The following is a 16731-nucleotide window of genomic DNA, read 5'->3' on the forward strand; positions in this document are numbered from 1 at the left end:
CAGAGGAAACCCTCCCTGAATTCGCTTTAGCGTCTCAAGTCTTCCGCTTTGCTCTGCCTCGACGTCTGCCACTGTGGTTGGCATACTCTCCATTAAAGACCACTCAATGCCCCTTTGATCGGCTGAAAACTGGATCAAATAGTTCATTATCAAAGCCTAATATCTACACGATTCTGTGATATGCTTCACCACAGATGGCAAAAAGAAGAAGAAATTGAACTCTGAGGTCAAATCATTCATCACCACGGTATGAGTCTTCCCCATCATCTGGAAAATCTTGAGAGTTAAGTGAGGAGTACGTCGAGAGATCGGACTCGGCTTCAGTTCACGACTAGATGATGAGGGGAAGGAGGAAATTGGGCGAAGAGAGAGAGGGAGATGCGAGGAGTCCAGGGGTAGAGATCTTGTTCGATTCAACACTGACGTTAAAGAACTATTTGGAGATCGTTAGTGAAGTTCAGACTTTCTGTGTTGTAAGCATTATAGCCCTTAGATTGAACCAGTAACACGTGGCGAGCTGAGAGTGTTATCCAAGCAGATCCTAGCAAAATGAATTCTAGCAGAGAAGCCGAATCCAGCCTTAACACTCTAGATGAGTTCCCTGGCCCAACCCGACCCATCGGGTCAAACCAGGGCAGATCCAATGCCCGATCCTTCAGCTATAAATACCTGATTCCAAAACAAAAGCCTCTCTTTTCTTCCTCCTCCTCCTCTCATCGTTATTCCAAAACCCAGAGTAAATGGCGACGGAAGTAGCAGCACCGGCACCGCCGTTATCCGACGTGGAGGACAACACCACCGCCGCCGCGGCAGCAGAGACGAAGAGCAGCGGGCCCCACAAGCTGGAGAGAAAGTGGACCTTCTGGTTCGACAACCAATCTAAGCCCAAGCAAAGCGGCGCTGCTTGGGGCTCCTCTCTCAAAAAAGCCTACACCTTTGAAACCGTCCAGGAGTTTTGGTGGTACGCATAGCTCCAATCTCTCCTCCTTTCTATAAATCTTGCTCCTTTTTTTTTTTTTGGTAATTTTTTTAGGGTTTTTTAACTGTTCTTGGTGATGTGGGTCTGTGCTGATCTTTCTTCTTGTTGATTGGTGATATGCTCTTTACCTAATGTTTGGTTGCTGAAAAAGTTTTGTGAAATTTTGTATAATTTACCCAAAATTTTGGTGTTTTATTTTTTTCTGTTGTTTCCAAGTTGTTGAATTTATGCTTTAATTTTCAGTGTTGATACAGATATGTAAGTTTTCGATTTTCTTCATGTTTTTGGGTTCTTGGTTTTATAGCATTTTCTTAGGTTGCTTCCCTTCCTTGTTATAGTTTCATTTTGGTACTTACGGGTTTGTAAGTTTTTGATTTTCTGCATGTTTTTGGGTTCTTGGTTTTATAGCATTTTCTTAGGTTGCTTCCCTTCCTTGTTATAGTTTCATTTTGGTACTTAAGGGTTTGTTAACAAAGAGAGAGGGGTGAGAGGGAGCGAAGAGAAAGAGACTGGTTCGAAATAAAGAATGCTGTAGAAAATACAAGAAGAGATGTGTTTGAATTTTTTGGAATTCATAGTTTGAATATGAGTTTCTGATGCTGGGAATACGAATCACAGTTATATGCAAGTGCTTCTGGTGTAAGTGCTGAAATTTAATCTGATTCAGATTCTTTAATTTTGCAGTTTGTATGATCAGATATTCAAGCCGAGCAAGTTTCCAGCAAATGCTGAGTTCCACTTGTTCAGGGCTGGGGTTGAACCGAAATGGGAGGATCCTGAATGTGCTAATGGAGGGAAGTGGACTGTCACAAGCAGCAGGAAGGCCAACCTTGATACCATGTGGCTAGAAACTGTGAGATCTCACTTTCTTCCTCATTTTTCTTCCTATTGATCTGTATATGTATGCATGTATGTTTATTTCGTATTAAGCACTGGCATGCTCTGTTACCGGACTGAATCAACATCATATGTTCAGAGATAGGCAAACAAATAACTGTTTTGATTAACAGTGCAACAGAACATGCCAAACTGTCTGGCAAGAGAAAATTTCTTTGTATATATAGTCATGGTCTCCTCAATTGTAAGGACCGTTATGTGAGCGTCAAGCTGTTTCTTGCTCACTGTTTGTGTTGAAATAAGCACTATGTATTCTTGTTATATCTGGGTTTTTTCTCTAGCAATGATATTGGACTGTTATTTTATGTTGTAGTTGATGGCACTGATTGGAGAGCAATTTGATGAGGGTGATGAGATTTGTGGAGTGGTAGCAAGTGTGCGCCAGAGGCAAGACAAACTTGCATTGTGGACTAGGAATGCTGCAAACGAGGCTGCCCAGGTAAAACAATTTACACTTCAATTTGGATTGCCTCAAACAATTTTTCCATCTATTGTGCTGTCAAATGGTGACATTGTTACACCTTGGCACATTAAATATAGTTGTCGACCTCTTTTATTTGGTGTTAGACTTGCTTCTGGGTGCTCATGGTTGTTGTTTGGATATTTCATTAAAGGAATCATGGGTTCCCTGAAGAAAAATAAAAAAGCTAAGAAAAAGAGGGGAAAAAAAAATGATAGATCAGAGTTGAGACAATTGACCTGTTACTCTGTTAGTACTGTCTAGATTTCTGAATAGCAAAGCGTACAGTTTTACCATGCAAAATAATTTTCTTATCCACATGCCAACGGATGCTAATAATTGACCTGTCAGATGTATAATCAACCATTTCATTAGGTTCAGTTGATTATTGTTGATTCAGAGCCTTTCCCATGCTTGGTGTCCTGCTTCCACTTCTAAACGACTATTTTCCCCTTAATAACAGATGTTCTTGGGTTTAGTGGTTAATAGGAACCTTTGAGAAAAGCAGATGGAGCTTCAAATATCTTTTGGTTTCCCCATATGTAGTTGTCCTCTCAGTGTTTCTAGAACTAGTTTCTATAATTTGTTTCTTGTTAAATGCTTAATGGATTAGATGGTTATCATTCTGCTTGACTGCAGTTCTGCATTCCCTAGTTGCATGTTCCTCAAAGGTGTTGTTTTTGGCATGAATGGTTGATCCCCCTTGCTTATGTGCCACTTCCTCTGTTTAGTTTTGTAGACTAGTAGATCTCAGAAACTGATTTTGTCTTTTAGGTTACAGTGTGACCTTATATTTTGCATGTTTTGTTGCAAATTTGAAATGTGGGCAGGTGAGTTATAGACTATTTGGTCTCAGAAACTGATTTTGCCTTTTAGGTTACAGTCTGACTGTTACATTTTGCATTTTTTGTTGCAAATTTGAAATGCGGGCAAGTGACGCAGTCTTGTTACCTTGTCTTGTAGATGAGCATTGGGAGGAAGTGGAAGGAGATAATCGATGTTACTGATAAGATCACTTACAGCTTCCACGTAAGTCTTAGTTGGTGTTTCCAACTGTTATCTGATGCAGAGTACTCTTAATTGTATTTCTCACTTCTTCTCATACTGCAGGATGATAGTAAAAGGGAAAGATCAGCGAAGCCTCGATACAATGTGTGATCATTTTCTCAGTTGTTTTGTGGAATGGGTCAGCACTCCATTACCAAGCTTGTCAACACTGTCACAATTTTTCCGCTGTCCGCTCATCTATTGAGAAAAGCTAGAGGATACATCTTACAACTTTCTCTTTTTGCTCGATGTAATATGATTTTGTTCTTCATGTTTTGACCAAGTATGTTTGTAATGCATTTGTGATTTACTTCAATTGACAATCAAAATATTTTGCTATTTCAAAATATCAGAGATGGATGAATATTGTCATACTGTGTAGACGATGAGCCATTAAATATTCGCATTCACTGATGTCTGTGCTTTCTGATTGGTTTGGATTAGGGCTGCCACTTGTAGTCCCAAACCGATCGAGTACCAACCGATGTTTTAGGTTTGGTATACCAATTTTTTGGTAACCGAGACTGATAAAACCGAAATAAAAAATTACTGAAAAAGTTGATTTTGATTTTGGTAAATACCGAATCTATCGATTATCTAAATATTAACTTTATATATTATGGTTTTCAATACACATACATGTATATTAAGAAATAAGCATAAAAAATTTCATAACAGTATGAACATTACTACATATACTACATTAATAGTACATGTATTTTAAGTAATCTGGTCAAAGATGGTTAAATTCTGTTCGGTATTCTTTTTTGATTAGGGGCAAACCGAGGGGCTATGTTTGTCCTAGTCGGGGTTTACGTCAGGGCGATCCTCTGTCACCTTATTTGTTTCTGCTTGGGGCTGAAGGTTTCTCTGCGTTGTTGCAACAGAAGCAAGCTTTGGGTCTCTTGCCTGGGATAGAGGTTTGTGGCAATGCTCCCTCCATAAATCATTTATTGTTCGTTGATGACAGTATGATTTATGCGCATGCTTCTCTGGAGGCTTGCTATGAGTTGCAGGATGTTATCGAGACATATGGGAGGGCCTCAGGACAACTTGTTAACTTTGAGAAGAGTTCGGTGGCTTTTAGTAAGAACATTTCGGTGGAGATGCAGGAGGAAGTTTCGAGTTATTTGGGGGTACAAGTGGTGGAGGTACATGAAAAGTACCTGGGTTTGCCTACCTATGTAGGTCATAAGAAGACTGCTACTTTTCAATACATAAAAGAAAAGTTGGCAAAGAAACTGGCGGGTTGGCAAGGAAAATTGCTTAGTGGAGAAGGGAAAGATATTCTTATCAGAGTGGTGGCTTCGGCGTTACCTACTTATGCTATGAGTGTCTTTAAGCTGACAAAAAAATTTTGTGATGATATGGAACAAATGTGTGCCCGGTTTTGGTGGGGAAGCACTCTAGACAAGCAGAAGATCCATTGGAAAACTTGGAATGTATTGTGCAATCCAAAGGAGACTGGTGGTCTTGGTTTTCAGAGTCCTATTGATTTTAATTCCGCTATGTTAGCAAAACAGGCATGGCGCGTACTTCTTAATCCTTCTTCTCTAGTTGCTCGTATGTATAAGGCAAAATATTTTCCGGATGTCTCGTTTTGGGAGGCTACTCCTCATGCTTCGCCTTCCTACTCCTGGAGAAGCATATTTTCTACTCGGGAATTGCTCAAGGATTGTTGTTGTTGGCAAGTGGGGGATGGGAAGGACATTGAGATTTTCTCTACTAATTGGGTTCCGGCATTACCTAATGGGAAACCTACAGCTACAGTCTTGGCTCAAAGGGAGGTAGCTTTGGTGGAGGATTTAATTGTGGAGACGGGATCTTGGGATGAAGCTAAAATCTTTCGGCTGTTTTCGGTGGAGGAAGCGGCGGCGATTATTAATATTCCTTTGAGTCGAAGGGTGGTGGATGATAGGCTGATTTGGAGGTTGACCAAGGATGGTCAGTTTTCAGTGAACTCAGCCTACCGTTTTTCGTTTGCTAATTCTTCTAAGGGCTAAATACAGATTACTACCCTATAGTTTGGGTCCAAAATCAATTCAGCCCCTGAACTTCTAATTTCATCAAAAGCACCCCTGCACTTTCAATTTTGATCTAATAGGTCCAATTTGTTAGTTTTCCGACAATTGAGTTATTTAACTTGTTAACGTGGCTCATATATGGCCTATGTTTTATGATGTGGCGTCGAGGTGGTCTGCATAGTCAATTTAGGAGTGAGTCCTACTATTAAAAATAAATAGTTTTTCAACAAATAATCCAACTATAACTTGAACCCATAACAGAATATTAACGAATTGGATCTATTAGATCAAAATTGAAAGTGCAGGGGTGTTTTTGATGAAATTAGAAGTCCAGGGACTGAATTTATTTTGGACCTAAACCACAGGGTAATAACCAGTATTTAGCCCTTCTTCTAATTTTAATCCCATCAGCTCTTCTGTGGGAGCATCTTTCTGGACGAAGATTTGGAAATCATCTATTCCCAATAAGGCCAAGATTCATATGTGGAGGGTATGTTTGGATATTTTTCCGTCTCTTGTTAAATTGGAGTCGAGAAGGGTGCAGTTAGAATCATTGATATGTGTGTTATGCGGGACACTTCAGGAATCCACTTTACATCTTTGTAAGGATTGTTCTTTCACTCAGAGGGTGTTGCAGTCCAATGCGGTCTTGAGACATGTTTGCTATGGACCTCAACATGTAGGCCGTGATTTGCTTCAATGGTTGGATGCATGTGCAACGGAGTTGTCCCAAACAAGCTTTGAAGACTTTCTGTTTCTTCTGTATGGGATTTGGAAGGAGAGAAATGATCGGGTTTGGGACCAAAAGAAGGGGGAAGCAAGTGATGTGGTTATTCGTTCTATGTCCAGGTTACAGGAATTTCGTTTCCATACTCTGAACAATGGGGGTGGTCAGGTTAGACGAAGCAGGGTGGTGCGGTGGGTTGCACCTCATGTGGGTTTCTTGAAGGTTAACGTCGACGGGGCTTTCGATCATGTGACTCGAAAGGGTGGAGCGGGGTTTGTGATTCGCAATGAACTCGGTGTTATGTTGGCGGGAGGTGCTTGCCCTCTCACTGGGTTGTTGTCACCAGAGCACGGGGAGGTACTAGCTTGTAAGAAGGCAATGGAGTTTGTAGTGGACCATACTTTCTTTCCTGCAATCTTGGAAACAAATGCTTTGGTAGTCCAAGGTCAGTTGAGTGTTTCTACTACTGGCAATACGTCCGTTCTGGGACGATTATATGACGATATGGTGATCATGTTGCAGTCTCATTCTTTTGTGAAGGTGGCTCATGTAGGCCGGCTAGGCAATTAATGGTGTAGCCCATCAGTTAGCAGCTTATGCTTGCTCTTTGCAGCAAGATTGTTTTTATTTCTCTACTCCTCCCTTTCTTCTAGCTGTAGTTGCAGCGGAACTTTGTATGGTTTGATTGGTTTTCCATTGCAATAAAGGGCTGACTTCTTCTTTCAAAAAAAGATGGTTAAATAACCTAGTTTATTGAAAATGGCTAAAACTTGATGTCTGTACATATAAGCTATAATAAGTAGATAAATACAAAATTTATGACTATAACATTGAAAAACCTAGTATTGTTTATTCTAATTTATATTACAAAGAAATAATTGTTCTAAAGTTGGTAATACTGAAAACCGAAATACCGAATTTGATAGATAATGATTAAAAACTGAAAATTTTGGTCGATAATTGGTAGCTCAATTTTAAAACCGGAAACTTTGATTTTGAAGTTGGTAATACCTATAATCGATTCGAACCGATCGAGTGACAGCTCTAGTTTAGATGTTGTACTTTATGAAAGAAAGTTAAACTTGTTCTAACTATTAATTTCGGATAATGCATTGGCTGCTTTTGAGATTTCACATTGTCTAAAGAGGCGTCGCAGTGGGAAGAAAGGGTATTGTGCTTTGAAGTTGGATATGAGCAAGGCGTATGATAGGGTGGAATGGGGGTTTCTAGAGGCAGTGATGCTGCAAATGGGGTTTTGTAGGGAGTGGGTGCAGTGGATCATGTGTTGTGTGCGTGCGGTGAGCTATTCTTTTATTGTTAATGGTGAACCTAGGGGGAAAGTTGTTCCTTCTAGAGGCCTGAGGCAGGGGGATTCTATTTCCCCATATTTGTTTCTTATTTGTGCGGAGGCCCTATCCAGGATGATTATGCAAGCAGAGCGAGCTGACTTGCTGCATGGAATAGAGATTTGTGTCGGTGCACCAAGTATAAGCCATCTTTTCTTCGCCGACGACTCCTTTATCTTTCTCAAAGCTGAAATGGCAGATTGTGTTGCGTTGAAAGGAATTCTGCAGGAATATGAGCTTGCCTCGGGACAACAGGTAAACTACCAGAAGAGTTGTATATCATTTAGTAAAAACGTTGCACTCAATTTTCAGGAGGAGTTAGCTGCAGCAATGGGTGTTTCAAAGGTGGAGAAGCATGATAAATATTTGGGGCTTCCAACGGAGATTAGTTATTCTAAAGAAGAGGCCTTTGGGTTTTTGAATGAAAAAATTCGTGCCAGAACTCAAGGCTGGAGGGAGAAAAGTTTGAGTGTTGCAGGAAAGGAAGTATTAATAAAAGCTGTGGCTCAAGCAATTCCCTCGTATGTTATGGGATGTTTTGAATTACCGAAACATTTGTGTGATGGAATGTATCAACTGATCATGGCTAGATTTTGGTGGGGAGATTCCACTGATAGCAAGAAAATTCATTGGCTCTCTTGGGATAAGTTGTGCCGCCCTAAAAATGAAGGAGGTGTGGGATTCCGGAATATGCATTATTTCAATTTGGCGTTGTTGGCAAAACAAGGTTGGAGACTCATACACAAACCGGCCTCTCTCATTGCTCGCCTCCTAAAAGCTAAATATTATCCTCAATGCTCCTTCATGGAAGCTGTTTTGAAGGGAGGAGCGTCTTACACTTGGCGGAGCATCATGTCTGGCAGGTTGGTGCTTCAGAAAGGCCTTCGGATTCCAGTGGGAAATGGTTTAAATATCTCGCTATGGAGGGATCCATGGGTGCCCTTGCCGTACTCGTTTAAACCCTTTTCACCAATTATGGAAGGTACTGAAGACTGGACAGTGGCTGACCTCATTGACGAAGAAAATAAAGAATGGTTGTGTGACTTGTTAAGGGAGCTATTCACGGAGGATGAGGTAAGGAGGATTGCTGCTATCCCTCTGAGCCTTCGTAATGCCAATGATCGTTATGTTTGGCATTTTGATAAGAAAGGCCAGTATAGTGTCAGAAGTGGTTATTACGTGTTTCTGAATTCTATGGAGGTTGCTGCAAGATCAGTAGCATCATCAAGCAAGAATGAATGTGCTCTCCGAGGTTATTGGAATAAGATTTGGCAGGCTGCGGTCCCACCCAAAGTACGGGTCTTCATGTGGAGGCTTCTACGTGATATTCTTCCTACAAGGTCAGCCTTAAAATCTCGTAGAGTTGCTTTACCTAATTATAAATGTGTTTTTTGTAATAAAGCATAAGAGACCAGCATGCATTTGTTTTTTAAGTGTGGTGCTCTTAGTGGGTTTTGGATGTGTGGGCCATTGAAGCTAGTGACAATGGAGCAATCTGGGAGTTGTATGAGAGATTGGATCTTTGACCAAATTGATGGTATGGCAGAGGAACATGTGAATTATTTTTTTATGGCGTTATGGACTGTGTGGACGGAAAGGAACAACCTGGTTTGGAATGATGGTGTTTGTCGGCCTTTGTGCATGATTCAATGGTGTAGCAGACAGTTAGAGGAGTATCAGAGGGTTAATTATAGAGCTGGAAAGCAAGGAAAAAGGCCTTTAACTAAGTGGCAGAACCCACCTAGCGGCAGACTGAAAATCAACATTGATGGGGCTTTCCGTGTGAACGATGGTTGTGGAGGTATTGGTGTAGTTATTAGAGATCATGAGGGTAGGGGGATCACGGCCATGGCTAGACCTTTTTTACATGCACACTTAGCCCTTAGTATGGAGGCAGAGGCGTGTAGAGCTGGTCTTCTTCTTGGTATTCACCAAGGTTGGGCGGACATAGATATTGAGAGCGATTCGACCACTCTGATTGCTGCACTTAAAAGTGAGGAGGAGAATCTGTCGGAGGTAAGTAGAATTTTAGATGATTGTAAAGAGTACTTTTCTTCTTTTCAATCAGTTAGAATTCTACATACCTACCGGGAAGCAAATGGTGTTGCCGATAGACTTGCACACCTTGCTAGTGTTGTTGCTATTGATGATGTTTGGTTAGATGAGACTCCTGCTATTATTCAGGATGTTCTCTACGAGGATTATTGTCACTGTTTTTCTGTAGCTCGGGGTTCAGGTTTTATGTCCCCCCGATGCAAAATTATACTTTTAATAAAATAAATGGAACCGGGCGTGGGGCTGAGCCTCCCAACTAGGCTGGGTTCCAAACCCTTATCAAAAAAAAAAAAAAAAAACTTCAGATTTTATATGCGCGGTAAATTAAGGAGCGGTAAAAGGGGCTGTTCATTTGATAATACCAGATGAACTGGACGAAAATAATAATTAGCATTCCTGTTCACAGATTAATTCAATATCATTCCACAAAAATATGCAGAACTTGGATTGGTTTAGCATCTCAAAATGTAAATATTAACTTTCACAAGTGATCCTTGCTGAGTTTTAGTTGATGATTTGATAAATAAATGTTGCAACTAAACTGGAGAATGATGATGACAAGTGCATATATATGGAGTACATATCTTCAACGTTTACTTTCGGATCTTCAGGGAGTCCCAGAAGGACGAGTATATGAATGTCGAAGTCCTCAAACTATTAACATCAAATTTCTAATGTTGACAATACAAAATGGAGACTTGCATCTAGCGTATCATGCAAGGAACCCTAGCTTTTCTCCATTCTTCTTTGCCAGCCGAATGAGCCCTTGCCTTTGCTTTGCATCAGCTCCTATGGATTTGCAGAACTCGGTGATTACCTGCAGAGAAATAGGTGTCTCAAAATTTAAAGAACTATAACACCAAAACTTCTTTTTGGTTTAAAAGGAGTACTAAAGTTTGAAGGATCCGTATCATTTTGGTCTGTGCTTGTGTTTTCTAGACCTTTAACATAACCGTGTATTACAAATATAAAATTGTGTGAGCAAGAGAGTGACGAATTCATAAAACTTTTAGCCTTTTAGTGTCAACTCTTCAATTTCTAGTAAATCTAGTAAAGGACTAGGATTGAAACAAGCAAAACTAAGCACAACAGAGAAGCAATGTTTAACCTTCAAGAGGTTAAGGGTAAATCTAGTAAAGGACTAAGGTAATTTGCTCAGTACTTTCATAGTGACATATTAGTTTTAGCAACCATGAAATAGTTAAGCTAGTTTACATTAATCTTTGGCTCTTAGACAAAGGCAAGACTATATTACCTGAGAGTGCAAAGCAATTGCCTTTCCCCTAAGTTGATTGAAGCGCTTCTTCCCAATGATGTCTCTTGCAACAACCACAATAGGTGCAAACAAACCCTTACCTTCATTGATGTTCTTCATCATGGGTTGTGCTCTGCTTGGCTTTGCAACTCTCACTTGGGTTTTTACTGACTTGGCTAGCATGCTATAATCTTCACCCGCAATCGAACTTCCCCAACTTCCATGGAAGGAGGAGCTCAAGTTTCCTTGGAACCCAGTTGCAGAAATGGAAGTTGCCATTGAACAAACCAGAGAAGCTTTACTGGGAAAAACTCTAGGCTCTTCTGTAGGCTTTGTAAGAATTTGTGATAGTTGTTCCCCAATGGGTTTTATTTGAAGGGATGGGATATTTTGGTTGTAACATTGAGAGCCTCTGGTTTTAAATGGCTACCAGTGCGGGAGAAGGTTCATGGTTCATTAAGAGCCACACAGACTGGTGGCTTTGGATTTTAGTTTTGGTTTTCAACAAAGCGTATATTATTTGAAGAGTCCTATTACTGCTGGACGGTCCCAAATTGTTTGGAGCATCTGAAAATCAATTTCTAGTGGCTGTGTTCTTGGGTTAGGTCCACTTGTCACCTTCCTGGTAGCTACTGGAATCATGGATGGGATGATCCTGGCCGTTCATTGTAGAAACCTTTCTTGAACTATTCATTTAGAGAAACTAAAGAGACCAAACTTTCAATCTAGTTGTATGGTGCATATTAAGCAAGGACTTCAAATGTTTCCTAAGTTCCTACCAACCCTTCATGTGAACTATCGAATTTTTCAACCTTGAATGTTTGAAGTGATTGGAAGATTCCTAGAGCGGCTTCAAATTTGCTTCTTCAGAACGGTGTTTGATGAACATCGCAAGTGTCGTTGTAGGAAATGTGTTGAAACCAACACGATTAAAATGCTCCGAAAGGATCTGCTATCAAGCTGTCAAACAAAGTTTCCAAGTTTGCCAGCTTGAGACCACAATACCAAAATCGTATCAACTTGGTTTGCCTAATGAAATGTAGTTGATGACATTGACTTGGCGAGCACATTTTGCCTATTCTTCCATCCACGTGTTAAGAGAGGTTAGCGTCGACTAACCATTTCAAAACATCAAAGAGCTCTAGTGATTGAGAGTAATTACTTTCACATGCATCCAAAGTTGAGAGTTCAAACCACTAAGGCAGACGACTGGTCTGGACTCCGGACGTGAGAATGTAAAAGCAATTTGGAGGTTGCGAATACTAGTATCTATCCAGCAAAAACAGAGGCATCAACCATTAAATTTATATCATAAGGCCTCCAAATTACATCTCAAATGCAAAAGTCTTTACTTGCTTGCATTTTAGGCTGCAAGAAACCATGGAGGGGAAGGTTTCGGGTAAGCAAAACTCTTCCCACCAACTCTTCTTTTAACTTGAGTACCAACTTCTCTAATTCTTTGTAAGCAAACCTACTTCTGTCAATATAGCATCGTCTGGAATACAAATTAACAGTTTATATCGAACACAGCAGTCACAGGTACAATAAATGACATATAAAGAGAGCAAATAAAAGTAAACAGAATCTGCCCTAGGCTGCCAATTGTACAAAACAAACCATACTAAATTACTAATACATGAATTGAATGAGCAATCTTCAAGCCAACAGTCACATGTTTGAGCAAAAAAGTTTCTCCCCCTAAATTTCATTGCACATAGGATTTGATTGAAAAAAGTCCATATGAGGTATTGGACAGAAAGACTTGAAAAGAACAACAAAGCAATTTGCACAGAGTCTCCACCAGATTCAGTCAGAGTTGAAGGCAAAATGAATGAGCTACTATCTCCTCAGAAAATAAATTCACAAAATTTTCCATGCCATTAACAAAAACAAGGCCAACATAGGTATGCTTTCCATTAATTTTGCCTACCTCTGTATCTCAACCAGTTGAAGCATATTTTTGGACACTAAATCATCAGCTTTGACGGAAACTATGCCCATGCTGCCGTGCATCCATCGTAACAAGTCCAGCACAAAAGGTCATCAAAACTATTGGCAGCTACCCCAAACTCTTTCATCATTGTAACCAAGTTTTCAGCTGCACAACCTCATAATATGTATGTGTCAGCCCTAGAATCCATATCCTTCAACATTGAGTGCATTATTTAGATAGTATCCCTTCGCTTTAATTTGCTATTCAACACAAAATGCTGGTAGAAATGTTTTTATATTCCAGATAGCTGTAGCATCTCAGAAGCACCCAAAGACATTGCAAGTACCCATCATCAGATCCATTACTCCACCAGTTTCGTGCCCAACTCCACCCTTGGCCTAGCTGGAAGGCCCTTTGCTATCATCTCTTCATTGTACTTCCTAGCCATGTCTAACATACCCTTTTCAACCAGAGCATCTATTAAAGCATTGTAAGCAGACTCATTAGGACTACACCCAAGTTTTTCCATCTTCTGCCACACAATAAACATCGGTCTAAGGAAGCCCCATCTCCCAAACTTCCTCATAATCATCACATATGTGTCCATCCTTGGCTGAACCCCACTTTCAATCATCCTATCAAACAGCCTAAGAATCTCATTCGGCTTCTCCAGATACTTAAAAAGGATTTGGTACGTAATAACATCCGGGTCACAACTGTTCTTAGACATTATTCGAAGCATTGAAAATGCCTCCCTGAATCTCATATTCTCACACAAAAGCTTTATAATTGTATTATACGTCGCAGCATTAGGTTCACATCCCAATTCCTTCATCTCCCTCAAGATCCGAGTTGCAAAATCAACACCCTCAGAATCACCAACGGCACGAATAACCGTATTATACGCCACCACATCCAGCTTGATCCCTTTCCTCTTCACCTCCTTATACAACTTCACAGCCTTCCACGCCTTCCCACTCTTACACATTATATCCATATATATCGAATACGAATGCAAATCTTTACAAACACCTCTCCTATCCATCTCTTCCCAAAAATCCCTACACTTTCCCCACCACCCCATTTTCGACCACCCCCGAAGAATTATATTATGCAGCTTAGTACTCTTATCAAAACCCAACTCTTTGTTCTTCCAAGAGCAAAGCTCTTGGGCCTCAATCACATGCTTATGCTCACAAAGAGCATCAATAAGATTGCAATAAGAAGTCTCATCCTTCAAACTAAACTCATCCAACTTATTATAAGTATCTATAGCTTCCTTTACAAGATGTGCAGACACATATCTCTTAAACATTATACGAAATGTAGTATGGTCAGGAACAGAACTTGGGTTCTGCTTCATTTTGTGAACCAAGTCCCAAGAAAGCTCAAACTCGAAGTACTTACCGAAAATATCAAGCATTCGATTGTAGGTTTCGGTGGTGTGTTGGAAGTGGTACTGGGTCTCAACCCAATTGAAAAAGTCGAGGGCTTTCTTCCAGTCATTGCAGTAAGAAGAAAGGGTTTCACGCACTGTGGTGTAGTCGTAGATTGGTGAATTTGATTGAGGATTTGGGTCTGTGGGATTGGGAATTGAAATGGGTTTGGTGGGAGAAGTGTGAGGAAGTGAGGAGAATAGGAGGGTTTGAGTGTGGGAGAGATGAAGAAGAAGAAAGGGTCTGAGGTGTTGAGAGGTTAGGGAAGAAAGCATTGTAGTTTGTACTGTGGATGAGAAATGAGAAACAAAAATCAAAGGGTTTGGGAATTTTGTAATTCTAGTATATATTCTACTGCCCTATTTTTTTTAAGCTCTTTTCTTTTTACTAGTATTTTTTTTTTTAACAATTATTTTCACTACACAACATCTTATGGATAATCTCACTTAAATTTCTCAAGTGTAAATAGAGAAGTACGCGACTAAACTAAACTAAATGGTCATGTGTCTCTCGAAATTAATTGATTTAGTCCCCGTTTTGTAGATGCTTCTTGGTTAGATGCAGTGATTCTTATGACGGCGTTATTTTAGCTCATGGTGATAATCATAGTTTAGGTTTATAAGTTATTTTAATGTTTTGTTGTTTTGGGTAATGTGAGATTGGTTAGAGTTTAAGATTGATTTTGGTGATATAGGATTAATAGTTGTCGGTTCGGCTTTTGTCCGCTTTAATTTTTTATTGGAGTCGTTGCTGTCTTGTTGAAGTTAACCATCTAAGGCAAGGTTGATTTTAAAATAAAATAAAAACCTATTGCATATCTATTTAGTTTTTAATATAATAAGTCTTGTTCATGTCTTCACAACTCTAGTTACTTGGTCTTTCTTACATCAATAGAGTTCATTCAGTAAAAAATTAAAAAAGAAAAAGTAAGTGTTAAATTCTAATTGTAATTGTGGCTAAAGATAAAACTGTAAAAAAGAGCCTTGTTGTGAGTCGTGACAAAGTGAGATGAGTTACCCAAAGCCCCGAAGGCCCTCGCATTTGATCAAATTATATTTTTTTTACCCCAAATCATTAAAAATTGATGAAGATTAAACAACTTTTGTGGGTTTTGTTTACATCCAGAAAAATGTCTGGGTATGACCTGCATCCAACCATATGTGACAGTTGATGTGGCACAACCACATCATTTAATGAAATCTGTGATAGGTTGAGTTTTTTACCACATTAGCTGCCACATAAGGTGGGATGCATGTGGTACCTAAAATAGTGGTTCATCTAGCATTACTCTTACATCTATCTATTGTGAAGATATTTGATTGATCATATTAAGATGATGGTGAATATAGATAATAATTGAATGACTATATTGTGACATGTCTTTTAAATGAAAATAGGAATAAAGAATCTTGAGGAACTATTACATACTCTAGTGAGGAATTTATCACCACTACAAATTCTTCAGTAATTTTTCAGTTATGCAAATGGAATGAGATGTTGGAAGAAACTAACACTGCATAATGAATTATTATTTTTCATGTGCATAACATTAAGTCACTGATGAGTGATATCACTAATCTCTCTGGTCATTCTTTCTGCCACCCTTGGTTCTCTCTCATTCATTTCTCAACTCACTTTTATATTGACTAAAGATTAGGAATTTGGAATTATGGGTTTCCCTTGAGTGTCTTGATGTATCAGTATATTAAAATTTGTAATTCCATATGGGCCGTCTATTTTACATCGGTAAATTCAACGGACGCGTATCTGCGGGTGCAGATGCGCATCTACCTCACGTGATTGCGGGGTACTGGACATAGCAGGTTTCAACGCTATTTCAAAATTTTAAAATCAAACACTGTTCCTTCTTCTGCCTCGCTACTTTCTCTTGCTGAAAGACTCTCCTAGTTGAAGTTGCATTTATTCATTATGTAAAGTCACTATTGGCCTGTAAATCTTTTGCTGATATGTATTGCTTTTGGCTGCAAAGCCACATATTGAATACAAATACAACATTCTTTGAAATTTCTTTGAATGTGAGCAAGAAGGCATAGTATAAATGTAAATCAGATAATGAAAGAAGATCAAAGTAATTCGATGCATGGCTTTGACACGGGCCAGTTCCGATTCCTTCACTTCTAAGTGTGACTGTAAGAATGGGGACTCAATCGTAGATACAGAGTATGTGGGTGTGCTCTTTTATGAATGCTTTTATAGCATACGCTCATTCTCTTCGGATGACTCATTTGAACCATCAACGTTCATCTTTCAGAGTTTGAAAGAGGGATATGATAACAGGAGTGTGGAAGAAAGAGAGGATAGTACGTACTTACCGGTGAGATTGCAAGGAGTGCAGAGATATGGAATCCGAAATAGTACTTAGAGATAAACAGTACTTAAAGAATTTAACAAACTCATCTCAAAAAAGCTATCTCACTCCCAACCTCATTCTCACCACATTTCAATTCGTACCTAACATAAATCCAACTCAATTGAATTTATCCACTAACAAATGCACCATCCACATTCTTGAAAACCCCTCGAAATCTCTCACAAAACCCTTCCCAAGCAC

General features: G+C 39.5%; 3 protein-coding genes across 3 annotated transcripts; 1 reads left to right on the forward strand and 2 right to left on the reverse strand.

Moving 5' to 3' along the window:
- The first annotated feature begins 698 nt into the window (after positions 1-698).
- On the forward strand, positions 699-3797 carry LOC133709337 (eukaryotic translation initiation factor). Its single transcript, XM_062135048.1, has 5 exons — positions 699-961; positions 1664-1832; positions 2190-2315; positions 3300-3365; positions 3447-3797. The coding sequence occupies exons 1-5, from the start codon at positions 741-743 to the stop codon at positions 3492-3494; spliced, it is 630 nt and encodes a 209-aa protein (XP_061991032.1). The 5' UTR covers positions 699-740; the 3' UTR covers positions 3495-3797.
- Positions 3798-10003: 6206 nt separating this feature from the next.
- LOC133709319 (protein PROTON GRADIENT REGULATION 5, chloroplastic) lies at positions 10004-11176 on the reverse strand. The gene is made up of 2 exons (XM_062135020.1): positions 10791-11176; positions 10004-10352 (listed from the first exon to the last, which is right to left on the reverse strand). Exons 1-2 carry the CDS (start codon positions 11067-11069, stop codon positions 10248-10250), a joined length of 384 nt encoding a protein of 127 aa, XP_061991004.1. The 5' UTR covers positions 11070-11176; the 3' UTR covers positions 10004-10247.
- Positions 11177-12288: 1112 nt separating this feature from the next.
- Positions 12289-14469, reverse strand: LOC133709318 (pentatricopeptide repeat-containing protein At1g80550, mitochondrial-like). The gene has a single exon (XM_062135019.1). It carries the CDS (start codon positions 14432-14434, stop codon positions 13085-13087), a length of 1350 nt encoding a protein of 449 aa, XP_061991003.1. The 5' UTR covers positions 14435-14469; the 3' UTR covers positions 12289-13084.
- Positions 14470-16731: the final 2262 nt, after the last annotated feature.

Source organism: Rosa rugosa, chromosome 5 (assembly GCF_958449725.1).
Source record: "Rosa rugosa chromosome 5, drRosRugo1.1, whole genome shotgun sequence".
Classification (NCBI taxonomy): domain Eukaryota; kingdom Viridiplantae; phylum Streptophyta; class Magnoliopsida; order Rosales; family Rosaceae; genus Rosa; species Rosa rugosa.